The sequence below is a fragment of the Merops nubicus genome, unplaced genomic scaffold (genome assembly GCF_000691845.1).
Source record: "Merops nubicus isolate BGI_N331 unplaced genomic scaffold, ASM69184v1 scaffold18244, whole genome shotgun sequence".
Lineage (NCBI taxonomy): Eukaryota > Metazoa > Chordata > Aves > Coraciiformes > Meropidae > Merops > Merops nubicus.
Window position 1 is genome coordinate 3,930 of NW_008602475.1, and position 16,483 is coordinate 20,412.

The 16,483-nt window shown below is 45.0% G+C and overlaps 1 protein-coding gene across 1 annotated transcript in view; it reads right to left on the reverse strand.

Moving 5' to 3' along the window:
• Positions 1-349: 349 nt before the first annotated feature.
• The window catches only part of FBXW8 (F-box and WD repeat domain containing 8), a gene marked incomplete at its 5' end in the record, with an annotated part of 47,952 nt that continues 31,818 nt past the window's right edge, over positions 350-16,483 (reverse strand). The window contains 4 exons of the mRNA XM_008938390.1: positions 350-494; positions 1,117-1,233; positions 2,925-3,098; positions 6,944-7,071. Coding sequence (XP_008936638.1) covers positions 350-494; positions 1,117-1,233; positions 2,925-3,098; positions 6,944-7,071 — 564 coding nt within the window. The remainder of the gene's footprint in view (positions 495-1,116; positions 1,234-2,924; positions 3,099-6,943; positions 7,072-16,483) is intronic.

Genomic DNA, 16,483 nt, shown 5'->3' on the forward strand with positions numbered 1-16,483 from the left:
GTTCCTATAATCCCCTTACCCTGTTAAACCCCTACCCTTCTTCCTTTCTGTACCCTGTTAAACCCCTTCCCTTCTTCCTTTCTGTTCCCTGTTAAATAATATATTTCATTTTGTTAATTTTCAATTTGGTGCAAGGTTTTCATTACCCCTGCCTTCCTTATTTACCTCTCTGTCTGGGAAACTGAGGGATAAGGGAGGTGGGACACAATTCTGCCTTCTAACCGGGACAACACCCCCAAGGTTTTGGGAAATGCTCAGCCCATTTGATGTGCCTGCAGCCAACACCCTCTTCTTGGTGCTCGTCCCACCTGGATCCCCTTCTTGCCTTCGGGCTGGAGCAGGGAGTCTCCTAAATGCTGTCGTAGGGCACCGCCAGGCCGATGTTGTAGTTGTAGCCAGTCACCTCGTCGTAGGAGGAGCGGCAGATAGGAAGGACACTCTCTGCAGCCTGCTGCTCTGCTGAGAACTCGTAGGCATAAATGATCCCCTGATGCCTGTGCAGAACAACCAGCACACAGCATTTTACCTCAACTCTGTGTTTCAATAAGGGAAATGAACAAAGTTAAGGCATCGCCATCCAGGGCCGAGACTGGAGCCTTCAGGAGCTGAATATAAACCCCATCCCTCCCTCCTGCCTCCTCCCAGGGAAACAGTGAATCACTGTCATCTGCTGAAACTGCTCTGATCTGTTCTGGAGAGGGGACGAGAAGTACATTGCAGTTGGGTAGTTTAATTAGACATGCTAACAACCATCTGAGATGCAAATATCAACACCTGGTGTTTAAATATCAGTAGTTTTCCTTCAGGAGGAGGTATCACTACTAATATCTAGAGCAAGGAGCGGGCTGCACTCCCTGTCTGGATTCAGTGGCCTTTGCATCCCCCTGCTGAAGAAGAAAGGCATGTTTTTTTGTGCTCAGAAGTAAATACAGATCCAATCCATCGATAGCTCTGAAAGCCTTCTCTTTAAACTTTTCCCATTTTATTTTTAGATGCTATACCTTCTCTCCTCCTGCTCTGGATCATGACTCAGGTGCTCAGGGTGCTATTTAAGGCTACCTAGGGGTGCAGATGATGCCAGGAGGGGTGAGCGGGCTCTGGAGCTGGCTGACTCACTTGCGGTGCGTGGCGAAGTCGTCGTGGCTGAGGCTGGCCCCGCGGGGAGCCCTCTCCTCAGGGATGTGGGCTGTGATCAGGCTGTGGGAGTCGAACCACACGTGGCGCACGGGGTGTCTGGAAGAGAACCCACAGTGCTGGGTGAGGTGCCAGGCTCCTCAAACCCAAAGTGCAGGAAAGGGATCGCTCTGGGTTAAAGGAGAAGTCGTTGAAATCAGTGCCCTGTCTATGGGCAGAGGCTGGGAACCTGCACCTTTGGCTCTTCTCCAGGCTGGAGCAGATTTTATCACAGCTTTTATCCCCATCTAGTGGGCTGTTACCAGAACACACGTGGAGGCCAGAAAACATCTCCACTTGGCAGCACAGACTGTGTGTGAGGGCTCCAGGCTGCCTGCTCCCTTTGCTGCTCTAAGGATTGCAGCAGCACACTGCTGGGAGCAGCAGGATGCTTCCCAAAATGAAGGACAGGGACCCCCAGGACCCACCCCACCCCAAGCACTGAGGCTGATTTAGAAATGCACTACAAGGCACAAGCTAAGAGCTCTGGTCTTTGTTCCTTTTCCTCTCCCTGGTGAACAAACTGACCCTGCAGCACCACAGCAGCTCAAGCAGGAGTAACTTATCTCCTCAGATTGAGCCAGCTCCTCTCCACGACCCCAACGTGTCTCCTGTGACCTCTCTCAGCTTCTGCCCTTGCTTTCCACTCACAACACTGGTCTGTCGGCATGGACAACACCCCACACCACCTTATCTGTGAAGGCCTTCTTGAGTGGAGTGATCCCTTCTGATTCCTAGACAGATTAGACAGTGTTTTAAACGTTTCAGCCATGGGTTTGCTTTTAGAACCCAGGCAAAGGTCAGACCTGCTCTGCCTGCCCTCCTCCTTGGTGTGCTCCTTAGTGCTGCCGCAGGGGACAACCAGTGCAGTGCTGTCCTTAAAGCACCAGCTGCACCACAACGGGCTTCAGAATTCACAAGGGTCACAAGAGAGGGAGATACCCTGCTGGTCATCAATGACAACTCCAACTTCAACTTCTCTGAGGGTAAATACCTAATCTAGCTCCTCTTTGGGGAAGATGGATTAAAAAAACCCAAAAAGATCAGGATTTATCTGTTCATTTTATTAAGGCTATCAGACTTAGAGGGGGCTAAATCCTGGAGGTCTTCATCCAGACAAAGTCAGCTCCCTGGGAATTGTGACTGGATCTGGAAATCATCATTTGGCTGTAGCAACTAGGAGTGTCCCCTCAGGTCCAGCACACTGATCTCTGCTTCTACTTTCAGTACAAACTGGTATTTTAGTATTTAAATGAGTATTTAACTATCAGCCCGGCTTTGGTAGTTCCTGCTAAGGGAACGTGGGACTGAGGTGAACAGACACACAAGGATTGTGTAGGGATACAGTGGATAGAGACAGCCTGAACCAGTCACTCTGAAGACAACAGCCACAAGTCCAGCATTTTAAATCCAGGGTTCAGTGAAGTGAATACTGGTTGGGGATGGAGCAGGGAGAAGACAGAACTTCCTGGAAAATCCAGAGGCAACAACTTCCATGCTTTATTAGTGCCAACTGAAGCACTCCTTTTAACTAATGACTGAGAAGCCTACAACAGCTAAGGGGCACACACAGACACACGTGCAAGACTCCAGGTGGGGAGGCAATCTGTTCCCAAATCACATGAAAACCAAACAGAACTCTCAGAAGCTTTAGACATGGGCATGTTCTTATCATTTTGGTCCAGCACCATCCCGTTCCCACATTCCTGCTGTCAGCCAGACCCGACAGAGAGCCTCGCAGACAAACATACCTGGCGTGCATCTCCCAGAGTTTGGTGCCCATCCGTTGGTCCCACACACAGACCAAGCCCTCTTCTCCTCCACTGACAATCTTCCAGTCGTCCATCTGGACGGCAGACACCCCCAGCTGGTGGGCATAGAGGGAGCACAGAGACTCGCTGCTGCGCAGGTCGAACACCCTGACCCTGCAGGAGAGGGAAGGGCAGAGAGCAACCCAGCCCCTGGCTCGGAGGGCACGAGTCCTTCTGGGGTTAGGAAGATGTGCCCAGGACAGCAGGAGCCACGTGGCCACTACAGGGCTAGAAATCCAACACAGATGACACTTCTCACCATTGAATTTTCACTCTGACTTCCATTACCAAACTTTTTTTTGGGGCAGACTTCTCCCACCATACAGAGCCTCTCTGTCTCTTTTCAAGTTGTAGGTGATATAAAATATAAGTGAAATTTGGAGAAAGCTCCTCTAGCTGTGCCTCCCTAGATGTCAGCAATGCCACGAGGCTTAAAGTACCATATTCTGGGCATACTGCTAACAACCTACCCCTTGGGACCTAACCCACACCCACTATGGCCAAGGGGTAATATTATTGTGAGGGTCAAGAAAAGGACTATTATTACAAAGATTTTGGAAGAGACTAAACGTGTGGCAGTTCCAAAGACAAGTCAAAGGAATTACAGGCTCACACACTTGAGTTAATCACCAAAACTGTCCACAAGCACCCAGCAATCAGCATCTCTTCTGATTTTAAGAAAGCAGCACCCCACTGCAGGCAGCTTTTAGGTACATCTGGTTTTCAGGAATTACTGATCACTCAGACAAGGCATTTTGAAGGGAAATGTATCAAGGACTTGGCTAGAAGCAGAACTGTAAAAAAAGAGCTGAGGATTTCAACCACTGCAACAAGTCAAAAAAACACCCCAGTTAAAGCTAATGCTGTCAAGTTCTACACTCAGCACATATCACAAAGGAGTAGGGGTTTTGATCCTTATATACCAAGATTAAGAGATAAAGCAAAGTACATAAACAAATAATAAAAAAAAAAAATTGCAGCAAGTGGAAACAGAAGTAAAAGGGAAATACTGATCTCAGATTTGAAAAGAAGCCAGAGAAAGTTCCTCGCAGCCAAGGGCTATCACGAATGAAACCATCAGGTACCCATTAATTCCAGAAAAAGCCAAAACACACTTGTTCTAACACATTAACTGTACTTTATTCCATCCCCCTGCTACGATCCTAATGGTGCTGCAAGTCTTGCCTCCTCCTTTCACAAATGGAGATTGCATCACAGGATTTTACAAACAACACGTGTCAGCCACTGAAATAAAAGGCATCGGGAAGGGTCCAGAACTCCAACAGAGCAACATTCATCTGACACATCCAGAAACATGCTGGAGCACAGTGAGGGGCACGGTCTGTGGGGCTCTGCAGCCATCTTTGGGGAAACCCCCCCCCAACTGCTGCTGATGGTGGAAGGACTCCTCGTCTTCTCCCACTCCAGCTGAGAGCAGCTTTGGCTACGTGTTAGAGCTGTGCTGGGGGTCAGGATGGGCTGTTCTGGACTTGTTCACACCCAGCACTCTCCCTGTCTTACTGCGTGTGGTCTGCATGGCTACCAAAGCTGCTTCCCTGTGGTGAGCACAGCTGGAAACAAAGACTTGACTGTGTCATGGTTACTTCATCAGCAAGGGTTTCAAGAAGGTGTCTGTTCTGGGACACCCTTGGAAGAACCAGAGGCACATTTCAGTTGTTTAGATGTGCTTTAAAAAAAAAAAAAAAAATAGGAAAAGCATTTTACAAATCCAATGTGATGCTCTAATGCTGACCTGGCGTGGCCTGTCATCTCCTGCCTCAACAGTGGGACCATGTCGGGTCCCTCAGAGATCAAAGGAGCTGTAAGGAAGGTGTTCTCATGGCCAGCTTGGACTCTCCTGCTAGGCTACCTCAGGGTAAGCTTGCTTGCCTTCAGGAGAGCACAATAGATGTTTGGATCCATTCACAGAACACATTTTTTGGTATTGTGCTGTTCAATGTCCTCAGTCCCACCAAGACAAAGGGTGCATCAGCACACCTTCCTTCTTATCAGATCTCTTGCCAGTGTGAAGAACAGTAATTAATTAAATAAACCAGCAATGCTTCAGGAATAGTTTTTGAATGAAAAATACATTTTATAGGTCCTCCCAAACACATTTCACAAGTGTTACTTTTCAAAATCATTGCTTTGAATAAAAGAATAGTGTACACTAGAAAAATTGAATCACAGAATCATTTTGGTTGGAAAAGACCTTTAAGATCATCGAGTCCAACCATTAACCTAAAACTACCAAGTCTAGCACTAAGCCATGTCCCTCAGCACCACATCCACGTGTCTTTTAAACCCCTCCAGGGACAGGGACTCCACCAGCTCCCTGGGCAGCCTGGGCCAGTGCTTGATAACTCTTTCAGTGAAGAAGTTTTCCTCTATATCCAACCAAAACCTCTCTGGTGCAACTTCAGGCTATTTCCTCTTGTCCCGTCGCTTGTTCCTTGGGAGAAGAGGCCAGACTTCTGTATTCAATTCAAGCAGTCACTTTTCCCACTGGCCACCAGCAGTCTGAACTCCCGTGGCCAGGTCCCTGCTTAGGACACTTACTCCATGACAGGGCCATGGAGGTTCAAGTCACCTTCCACCCATGGCCACCCAGCACCTATTAATGCCCCTCAAGCAGCATCCCACAAGGAACTGACCTCCAGAACACACACAGTCTTGCCTCCTGGATGCCAAACTTACTTGCAGTACTATTGACTCCTAACTTATTGCTATTTTAGTGGTGGCCAAGCCCTTGAAACCAGTCAGTGCTTGAGCTTAAAAACTGGTAAGCTTTCCAGAGGGGAAAGGGTGCAGGTATTTCCTCTAGTATAAAGGGAATAAATTTCAAGCTCTCTTAAGGGATATCAGCTTATCTACTCTCCCAACATCGTGCAAGAGATTAAAATTTGAGTTAGTTTTACTGGGGTGCTTTGGAAAATCAATTATCTGCTTTTAGAGGAAAAAAAACTCCCAAGGATTCAGCCGCACGTGTCAAACTTCATCTATTTCCTTTATCCCCTCTGCTGAGAAAGTGTGAGGTTTGCTTGCACTGCCCGTTCACCAAGGAGGGAAAAAAAAAAAGCTGTTTGACAAAATAATCACTTTTGCAAGCTGCTGCGCTGGCGGGACAGAGGTCTGGGATTTGGCAGAGGGAAGGATCTGCCTTACAATCTGATACCCACCACCACAGCAGACCACCACCTGCAGCCTGATGCCCAGTGCAGAAAGGAGGAGGGAAGGACCAGGGAGCCATTAGAGACTGGCTCCTCGCCACCCCCCATCTCCTTTGGTGCACTGGATCAGACCCCACAGATAACTAGCCAAAAAAAAAAAAAAAAGAAAATCTAAAAATTGGACTCAAAGGGTCTTTTTAAGCACTTTAATCCTTTTCGCACTGACTGTTCCCAGTGCGTCCAGTCCTGGCACCAGGCACTGTGCTGGGAAAATCCTGCTCCCCAAGCCAAGGAGTTAAAGAGAAAGCTGCTAATCAGCTAAATAGAAGCTGGAATCTGTTCATATGAAAGTCTCTTTTTTGTCACCTGAGGGACATCATAGTGTTCCGAAATACACTCTTGACATCATTTGGCAGACGGACCCAATCTCATCCTACATGATTCATCCCTTAGGTTATTTTTTTAATATCAGAAAGTGAGCTTTTAAATGCCAAACTAATTTTGCGGGTGGTGGTGGGGAAGTGGAAGATATTCCAAGTGGTCTCGCTGGGCTGTACACCAACTGCGTCCACCAAATGGCTTAGAAAGAAAAGTCTTCCCATGGAGCTTTCTCAAACAAAGCAAACTGGCAGCCACATCCAACTATTACCTAATATTTTGTTCCTGAAGTTCACGCAGGCTGCATTTGAAACATTAGGAGAGAAACAAATTCTAGCAGGTCCAGATGTAGGACAGCAGGACAGGAAGGAAGCTAATCTGAGACGGGTTACAGCTCTTGGAAGTACCTACCTTCTGTCCTTATTGCCCGTAACAAGCATGTTTGGAGGGCTGTTCTGGAGGTTGACACAGCTAAAGTCACCTATCGAGTTGCCCATCTTCCTCAGACACTGACTTGTCTCCAGATTGTAAAGAAGAATCTGGCAGAAAGAAAACAAACACCAGCTAAATGTAGCATGAGCACAACAACTACATTTTGCTGCAGCATTGAGTTATTATCAGAGATGGTTTGCAGGACTTGTGTCTCAAGATGCTAATATACAACCAAGATGTAGATCTCTCTCTATTAAGAAGGGCAACAACACCCTCAGAAATAAGGAAATGGAATTTCACCACGGAATCCATGAAGAAGCAGGGATGCCAGGCTCTTGCCCACCCGGATCAGACAGGTATGGCTCTCAGGCAGGCAAAGCAAGCCACAGTCATCTTCTCCAGGTCAACTTCTTAAGGTTTACATGGCAAAGCAAAGAGTTTCTTCACTGATTTTAACACTGGAAAGACTGTAAAAGTGAACACTCAACATTTAGAAGGTTTGGACAGAAGGATCATGCAAAAAAGGATTAACTCAAATACAGCAGAAACTGGAGAGCAGAACTGGAGAGGGCCTGGTGCTGACAGGCCCTGCTGGTCACCTCTGCACAGACCATGCAGCAGAAACAGGCTAAGAGAAATATTAGATCTGAAGTGGCAGCTCAGAGGGGAGAGGACTAAAACCAACTCTGATTTTAAGCCACATCCAAGCTGATTTGAGCAGGGGCTGGAAGAGAGGTACGAGTTGTTTCCCAGCTGCTCAGATCTGCCCAATGGTCGGTTCCAGCACGTCCACTGTCTCTCCTGCGGGGCCAGAGGAGATTCATCTGCTTGGGCCTTTCCTTTTAGGAGAGCAAGTATTTTTAGAAACAGAAAAATGTACTGGTCAAAGCCCAGTGGAGCTCAGCACAGTACCTGCTCTTACGTAACTTCATAAACATTATTAGATTTCATGGTGATGCTCCTTCAATTTAAAAGCGACCTATGACCACAAAAAGAGTAGCGGCGGTTAAGACATCAGAAAAACCTTCTGGCTCCCATGGCAACATCAGCACAGCTAAGTCAGCGTCACATCAATATTCTTAACTGCTACTTTTCTGATTCTATCCACGTGCAGCTTAATAAATATGATGCTCTCTGTACATCTTCTTTCAGCCTTTGCCAGAGCAGCGACAGTGATGCTGCCTGGCCTTTCACTTCCTATCTGTGCAATTTCAGTAAGCATCTGAAAGGTGGAATTAAGGGAGCAGGAGGGGATCGTTTTGTCATGGATGCCTCGAGGCAACAAAAGAGAAGCTTTAAAAATCTCTAGGAATACTGCAAAGAAAGGTAGAGAATTTGCAGGTGTCCCTCGCCCCCCCCCCCGCTGGGGGCCTCTCTCGCAGCAGAAAAAGAGGGGGGGGGGGGGGGGGGGAAATTCACACATATTATCAGCTCCCTGCTAGAATCAACACAGTCATTCCATTCCTCAATTCCCTATAATACAATCTCCCAACTAGTTCCCCTTCCCAGTCTTGTCATTGTGAAGCTATCTGCCTCAAACACCAGTTTTTCATCGTGAAGACCCAAAAAACCAAAGCACTTTTACCCAAGCTCTCTAAAGCAAAGACGACTCCAACATTTGCAGGGAGACTTAGGATGCAAAAGTTGCTAAAAAATGAATTTAAACTCCCCTACCTACAAAAAAAGCTGCTACAAACTGCATGAAAATTATAGTCTTCAAGGTAAAGACCAATTTACAGCCTGTTCTCACTTGCAGAACAGCTTCCAACAGCTCACTAACCAAACCCAGAGATAATGACATTCTGGCAAAGGTACTCAGCACAGTTTCCCAGTGCAAAGGAAATTAATATCTGTGCCTGGCAACCAAATTTCTCCTTGGAAAGTTCTGAACAAAAGACAAAGTCAATAAACTGCTGAATCAACTTATGAACAATAAACGATGGGGTCAACAGCAACATATTCCAGCTCCCAGCTGAGCCTCTGAACCAGCCCTACCCAGCTGCACCTTAAAGCTCTGGAGAGGAGAGGGCCAAATGCTGCTTGCTCAAAAGTCCCCTGGGGCTAATACTTAAAGGGAACATCCATAAACTATTAATTTATCTAAATGACCATAGCTCCCATCTATCCTATAAACATACGATACATACTTGAAAATTCAGCTATGGCCATGAAAGGCTACAATGAAAAATTGCTTCCACACAGCATTTACAATTCCCCTGTTTTACATGGGAGCAAGAATTATATTCTCTCCTGCTTGCAGTCTCAGTTTTAGACCTGCAGCAATTCTCATATGTAGGTAGTACCAGCAGAAAATTGATTTATTTCTCCTCACATAACTTGTAGATGGCTACCAATTCAAAGTGTTTGTAGCTAAGAAAGAGAATCCACAAAAAAAATAAAGGTTCAGATCCACTAACCTGGAAGAAAAGCTTTTGGCTTACCTTCTCCTACCCCCCTTCAACTCCTTCTCTTCTCTTGTCATTCTCTACTCTTTTAAAGATTGTTGGGTTGGGTTCTTTAACATTTTATAATGCACATGTGTATTTCTAGCCGTTTAGCCCTGTCCCTAGAAGAAAGGTTCTCTTAGTGATTTTCAGTATCCAGGTTTTACCTGTCTTTAAATACAACTTGTGTCTTGAGCTCTTTTATGGTCTGCAAATGAATTTCAAAACCTTACCCTGACAGATAGGTAAAGAGACAAAGAGAACTGTGAATGCTTTTATAAGCCTAAATAATAAAACCCTTGTCTTCAGGAAATTAAGAGTGTACTGATGACAATTTTTAAGTAGCTAGAACACTGCTGATGAGCTCTCCTAGAATATGCCAAGGCAACATGGATTTTCTTTACAAAGGCCAAGGAGAATGAATGAAAATACCTGGTCAATAGGGACTTGAAATAAGGGCCTGTGTGTTAAAGGGCAGATAAAGCATAAGATCTTCAGGAGGTTTATAATCCTATAATGCACACTGCGAAGGGATTATGCTTTTAAAGATATTTATAAGCCTATAATGGACACCCAAGACCAGTGACCTAATAGGTACCAAGCTGAAGGTAAGTGGACCAAGAGCATTTAGGTGTGAAATGAAGTACCTTGGGATAACACACTAACGAGCATCCCTTCCCCCCGTGGGACCTCGGGGACACAAGGGAGGAGAAGCATTAAATACTCTGTGCAATGTATCAGCAGCTACCACACAAAATAAAAAGTGTTACCTATTAACATTCTTCAAATGAAAAAGTCTTAAGTTATTGGATAAGAGCCAAACAATCTCCCCGAATGCTTAATAATTCAACGAGCCAGAAATAGCCAGAGTACCTTTACCATTATGTTTAGTTAAAGACCACAGAGATTAGAAAACACATTATCCATCTCAGAGGCGATTCTTTCCCTGTTACGAGTCCCTTAACGACCTTCAGCATCTCTCCCTCTCTCTCTCTCTCTTTTAATAAGGCTGAGCAAATGGGACTTCATTTCATCCCACTGCCACAGACTAGGGGTATTAATTATTCATGCTCATACTCTCTCTTTTGTTAAGGCAGTGCATTAGACTAATTTCCCTCTTTACTGTGTGAGTTGGGCGAGCCTCAACCTGTGGCCACTGTCCTCAGAGAGATGTGCTGAGAAGTTGGCAAATCCATGAGGGCAGGCAGAAGAAGAAAGGCAAAGTTACTGCACTGCACGGCACCGCCAGGCAGTCGGTACAGGGAACTCTCTTTAAATGCTGTCCAAGAACTCAAGAAAGAAGACTAAATTAATTCACAAAGAATTAAAGTCTCTGTAGCCAGAGTGGCTAAGCTGTGAGCTTTGTTACATCTTGCAGCTAAGTGAGGTCAAGCGTGGTCGATGTACTCTGGTTGAGATAATTCCAAGGAATTGAAGGAAATGTTGTTGATGGAACTCTTCCATGCACGTCCAATACCCCAGCAGGTGTTTTGGGATCCTGTGTTGTTGGAGATGTCTTTTTTGGATGAAACATTAAAACAACAAATCCCCAAGCACTTGTTATCAAAGAGCCTGTGGTACTTTCAACAAGAGCAGGGGTGTTCAACCCACTGTCCTGGCTGGAAGCCAGCAGACAACTGCTTTGTGAAATCGCTGCTTTCCCCCTGCAATCACACTTCTCTTCTTGTCAAAAGTTACCACGCAGCAGGGCTAGTAAAAACTGAGCTGTCCCTCAGAACTGGGCAAAGCACTCTCTATACACCGTATATTTAGCTCTTATTTAGATGAAGTATTGAACGGAGCGTCATAAATATTAGCAGAGGTATCCTGTAAAACCACACTCAAAACCTACCTCCTTTTCCTTACCGAATAAGACTAGATACATTAAGGAACCACTTTCTCAGAAAGAACCACCCAAGAGACAAAGGTTTCTCACTGTCATTTTAGAGACACAGGATCAAAATATGAAACCCTGAGTTGCTCACAGAGGCAGAGGAACAAGCAGCAAGATTGGGAACGGAATCTGCACTTATTTTCAGATTATGTTTCTCCCCCTTTCCTTCTGTCCATCCCTCTGACAGCTAGAAAAAAGAAAGATTGCCTGAACACACACAAATATTGCCAACAGAAGAAAGTCTCAGGAAATTTTAAGTCCACCATGAATCAAAAGGGATCACTATTTTGCTCAGGTCAAATCCATTCCATTCTAAGGGTATCCACAAAAGCAGCGAGGCCATTTCATATGCATTTGTGGCAGGAGTCATCAAATTAAGCACAACATATGGTACATGCTGCTGCAAGTTTGAATTTTATTTCTAAAGGGATGCAAAAAAGAATATTTTCAAAGTTTACAAGCCCCAGGGGCCCAGTTTCCCAGTGCAAATGTATTGAATTGCCTACTGTAAGTATGGCACACAGCACTGCAACAACAACAACAACAAAATTTGACTACTGACAAATGCAAGGTCAGCATATTGATACTTGCACACAGAGATAAGTGTTCTGGCTCCATAAATTTAAAGATGAGCTAAGATTTAAAAGGAGCAGCTGAGGGAGACAGACAGACAATCAGAGAGAAAGAAAAAGAGTAAATCATACGCAAAACAGCCAGTAAAAAAAAAATAAAAAAATAAAAAAAGCAGTTAATATACATGAATAATGGATGTTTGATTTAAAAGCAGTTTACTCCAATATGATGTAATTTTTGACTATCAGCCAGAGAGACTATTTTGCAAGTTCTTGCCAGAGATAAGTCATTGTGTAAAGCTGGTAACACAACCGTTTCTCCGAGCGTGTGGAAAATTGACTTTCATGCCATCCCAAAGGTGACTTTACACTGGCAACTGAGAACTCACATTCTGCATGTGCTGAGCTGCACTGAGCAGCCTCAGGCGATGCTGAAAGACACACGAAGAGGAGTGCAACAATAACAGAGTCTAACCAGCTTGCAGCACATCCAGCAGCAGAAGCAGCCAGCCAGCCACACTACTTGGTCCTCTCCAAATATCTACACCTGCTGTAAAAGTTACACATCAAGCTACAGACAAGTGTGGTGTGGTTTTTCCTTTTAAGTATTCATCTGACTGGAGTTAAAAAGGAAGACTCCAGGCTGGTAACAAGAAGCAGAGCCAAGTGTGGTGGTGGCAGGCAGCGGGCAAGCTTCAGAAACACTGTTCTGCCAATGCACCTGCAACTCTCCCTGTTCCAGGGCTGGGCACTGCCCGAGGCCGGGCTGCCAGTGGCCAGGGCTGCCAGCTTCCCTGGGCTTGGGATGTGGACAGATGTCTGCTAGGACCTGGAATGAGGGCACCAGCCTCATCTGACTTGTGGCTGAAGAGTGATGTAGGAGTTCAGGTACCCAGAGATGAAAGGGTATTTACGTTTACCCACTGAATGTGAAAAACAAGCCCTGGCCCAGAACATGTTTTCTCTAACAGGGAAAGGGAAGGCAATGGAATTCTTAAAAACTGCCTGAATTCTCTTAGCTTCATAGATTATCACCTTGAATGTTCATGGCAGCTACATTTTCAAATCCTGAGGCAGTTACTTAAGCAGCTGTGCCAATTTTGATCTATTCACACTTAATGTAAAACTGGGTAAAAAAAAAACCAAACCAAGCAGTAGCATGGTATTAATATTAGCCCATACAAAAGGCTCTTTGTTTTTTAACTTAGAAAATTATTTCTGGTCATTTACAAAGACAGAAAATAACAAGGTGGAGGATTGTTGCTTTTCAGCAAGGGAGGGTTTAATAGATACATCATGCAAAATTTCGGCAAGGAAAACTCCTGGTCTCTGCTGGACTGTATTTCTTGTACTGCCTGACTTGTAAGAAGTTAGGAAGTTCAGACCCTCAGGAAGAATTCTGTCTCTCCTACATGGTATCAAAGAGTTTAGATAAAGGGTGTTTCAAACACCTTTCAGCTTCCAATATCTGCTAACAATCTACAGTCCTACAGCTCTCCAAAGAGAAACATCTGGGCAAGTCACATATGTTCAAATTCAGCCACCAGTAAGACCTGCCCTCCCCCTGGTATGAAAACAAGAGTCCATAAAGATCTATTTATTCAAAACTGGACTATTTACAAGGGCCACAGTGGTTTAAAAAAAAAAAAAAAGCTAAAAAAAACCTTCCATTTTTTAAACAAGAAAAATCAAGTTTTAAAGCCTTTGGAACTCCATGAGAGCTAGAGACATCATAACACCAGAAAAGGCAATGCAAGCTTATCAGTCAACAAAGAGGAGGATTTCAGCTAAAATAAGGTGCAAGAAAGATGTAACAGCTTATATAAAGCACCACTGACCTAAATACATCATCCAAGAGAGACTGCAGAGTATGAAGTTCAATGTAAAGGATTATTTAAAACCTGTTTTTCACTCACTCTTAGTTTGTAACATCTACTTCAAGTGGTTAATTGGACTGGATACACTCACATTAGCAAGCAGTTGAAGAGCTCTGTGGAAACACTAAATACAGGAGCAAAACTAGGCAGTATTTCAGTTGCTGATGAGAAGGGACAGGTGATGTTGAACACCATTCATCAAGTAGAAGCCAATCACCAGCCCAAAACAGATGAAAAAGTGACAGCATAACAAACAACTCCCAAGACATCTGATCTCAACACATCCAGCCTTCTGTTTCTAAGTTGGAGGCTCCAAAATCATTACTGTCCCCCCTTCGTTCCTCTCTTGTCCATCTACATGTTCTGATCTAAGGTTCAAGGTTGTGCACAAAGCAAACAAACCCACAGACACACTTTGAAGAGTGCCTTATAATGCACCTAGCACAAAAAGACTTCTTCAGCTGCACGAGTTTTAAATAAAATTCTCTTACATACTATATAAAGTTTCTTTGGTTAAAAAAAAAACAAATCCTCCCACGCTGATTATCTTCTGTCATGTTGAATATGCTAAAAAAAATACATTTTAAATACAGGAGAACTGGGTTTTCATTTTTTTTCCCCTCCAAGAGAATGAAGCATCTCTACACTTAATAGAAATAATCCACAAGGAGGAGAGCTCACCTGAAGCTACAGCAGGAGACCAGACTGACTTGACAGCAGATGGTCCATTCAGGGAAGCTTATAAATATACCAGCTATGAGAAAAGCTTCAGTCAGACCCTACAATCAGTGAGATAATTGCATCAGAAATTATGTCAATCCTGACACTTACAGTGCTACCTGTTTACCAGGTTCACATCCTGACACGGAGAGGACCCAAGCCAGCTCTAGTTTAAATCTGTGAATTGAATTTAATGTACAGTGCTCAACCCCAAAATGGAAACGTGTGAATGCCAAGACTTTGTGGTGCTGCTGCAGCATTGAGGTCACAAGTCTCCCAGCTGCATGGCACAGGGCAATATGTCATTTGCTAGACACCATCCTTCAAGGCATGTCCACTGGATGTCAGGAGCACCACTGCAAGCTGGCAGGGAAAGCCAGGCTTAGGGTTTCCCCCATGGTCCAATAACTGGTCTATACTATTAGACAAGTATAATTATTAGCCACATACATGTACATGTTATTATGGGAACAGAGACCTCAGTATTTCAAGAATTTGGAATTTAATGAAAACAGTACATTCCACATTGAGTTAATACCACTGAAATAACCCTTACTAAAGAGATTTCTCTTAGCTTAACATAAGACAAAGAGCTCCAGGAGCACTAAACAGATGAACTTTGAAGAAACGGCACTGTCCTTGTGCTGTCTGATGCTTTTTAAAGTGGAAGTTGAACTTCCCCCAGATGAAGCATTTACATTCTCCCCTCTCTCCTGCACGGATGGCTGTCATTGAACAGTAGGCCAGGCTGTGCCACAGATTTGATGTTTTTCTTCTCTCCGACATAAAAGTTCCATAAAAAATTTATGCCTCAGATCTCTACTCTGCTGTCAAATTTGGTTAAAATTAGAAAATGATTTAAAAAGAGAGAAAAAAAGATGGTTTCCCTAGCTATACTTTCATCAGTTTACTAGGCAGTAGCATGAGGATTGTGAGCTCAACCTCAAGAAAAAAACCCACATCCCTCAGGAGAGACAAAAAAAACCCCAAAGTGAGGAGCAGTGCAGCTTTCCCACCGCAGCCACACAGCCAGCAGCACACGGGGCTGGGACCTTCCCCTCGACGCCCCCCAGGCCAAAAGCTCTCCCAAGGCCAGACTGCCAGCCTGGCCCAGGGTAACGAGCCCACCCCAAGTCTCCCCACGTCCGCAGGAGGCGAATCATCATCCTCACAGACATTAGCCATTAACTTCCAGCGTGATGTCAGCGGGTGGAGCGATGCCAGGCAATGTCCCTGTCACGCCCCACACCCCTCCCAGCCCTCTGGGCCACTTCAGGCCCATCTCCCTGATTAGGATGCACAATCTGCCATCAAACGCCAAAGAGTTCAGAACTAAATTAGGAAGCAAGTCCGGCTTTAGGGACTGAGGCTCGGGGGCCAGAGGAGATTTCTCCATTTCTTTACACACGGGTGACTGAATTGCCTCTGAATGAGGCCATTTTACCTTCTCACCTCCCACCTCTGTAGGGAAAAGAAGTGGATTAGGACAGCAAAGGAATTAATAAAGACAGCGTGGCCTCGCAGCATCTCTCAACCCCAGAGGTATTTATGGTGGCCTCAGCAAACGTGAATTTTAAGAGGAAATTAGGAATAAATGTGTCCAGCTACATCTAACATGGGGGCAGTTCTAAATAAAGCTTTCCTGTTCTAGTAGCCTGCTAAAGAAAATGGTGTGCTTGTACACTACAGACCACAGCTCCCTTCATCTGGGTGCTCACCTCCTGCTTCTTTCCCCACCTGCCTGTAGCACTCTGCTTCCCTCACTGCAGATAGCCCATCACACACCTGAAGTATAACCACAAAAAAATGGAATGGAAGTAGGGACTGGGGAAGTCGGGTGAGATGCAGGACAAGGACAGGAACTCTTCTGAAGGCATCTGGAAACAGGGCTTTCCACAGCTCAGTCCCTGCCCTGGAGTGGGGTTGTGTCCAGGAGCAGGTTGCTGCCACCACCCACCTGGGATCTCAGGTAGGATTCTGAGCCCCCTCCAAAAATACAATTATTTATGCTG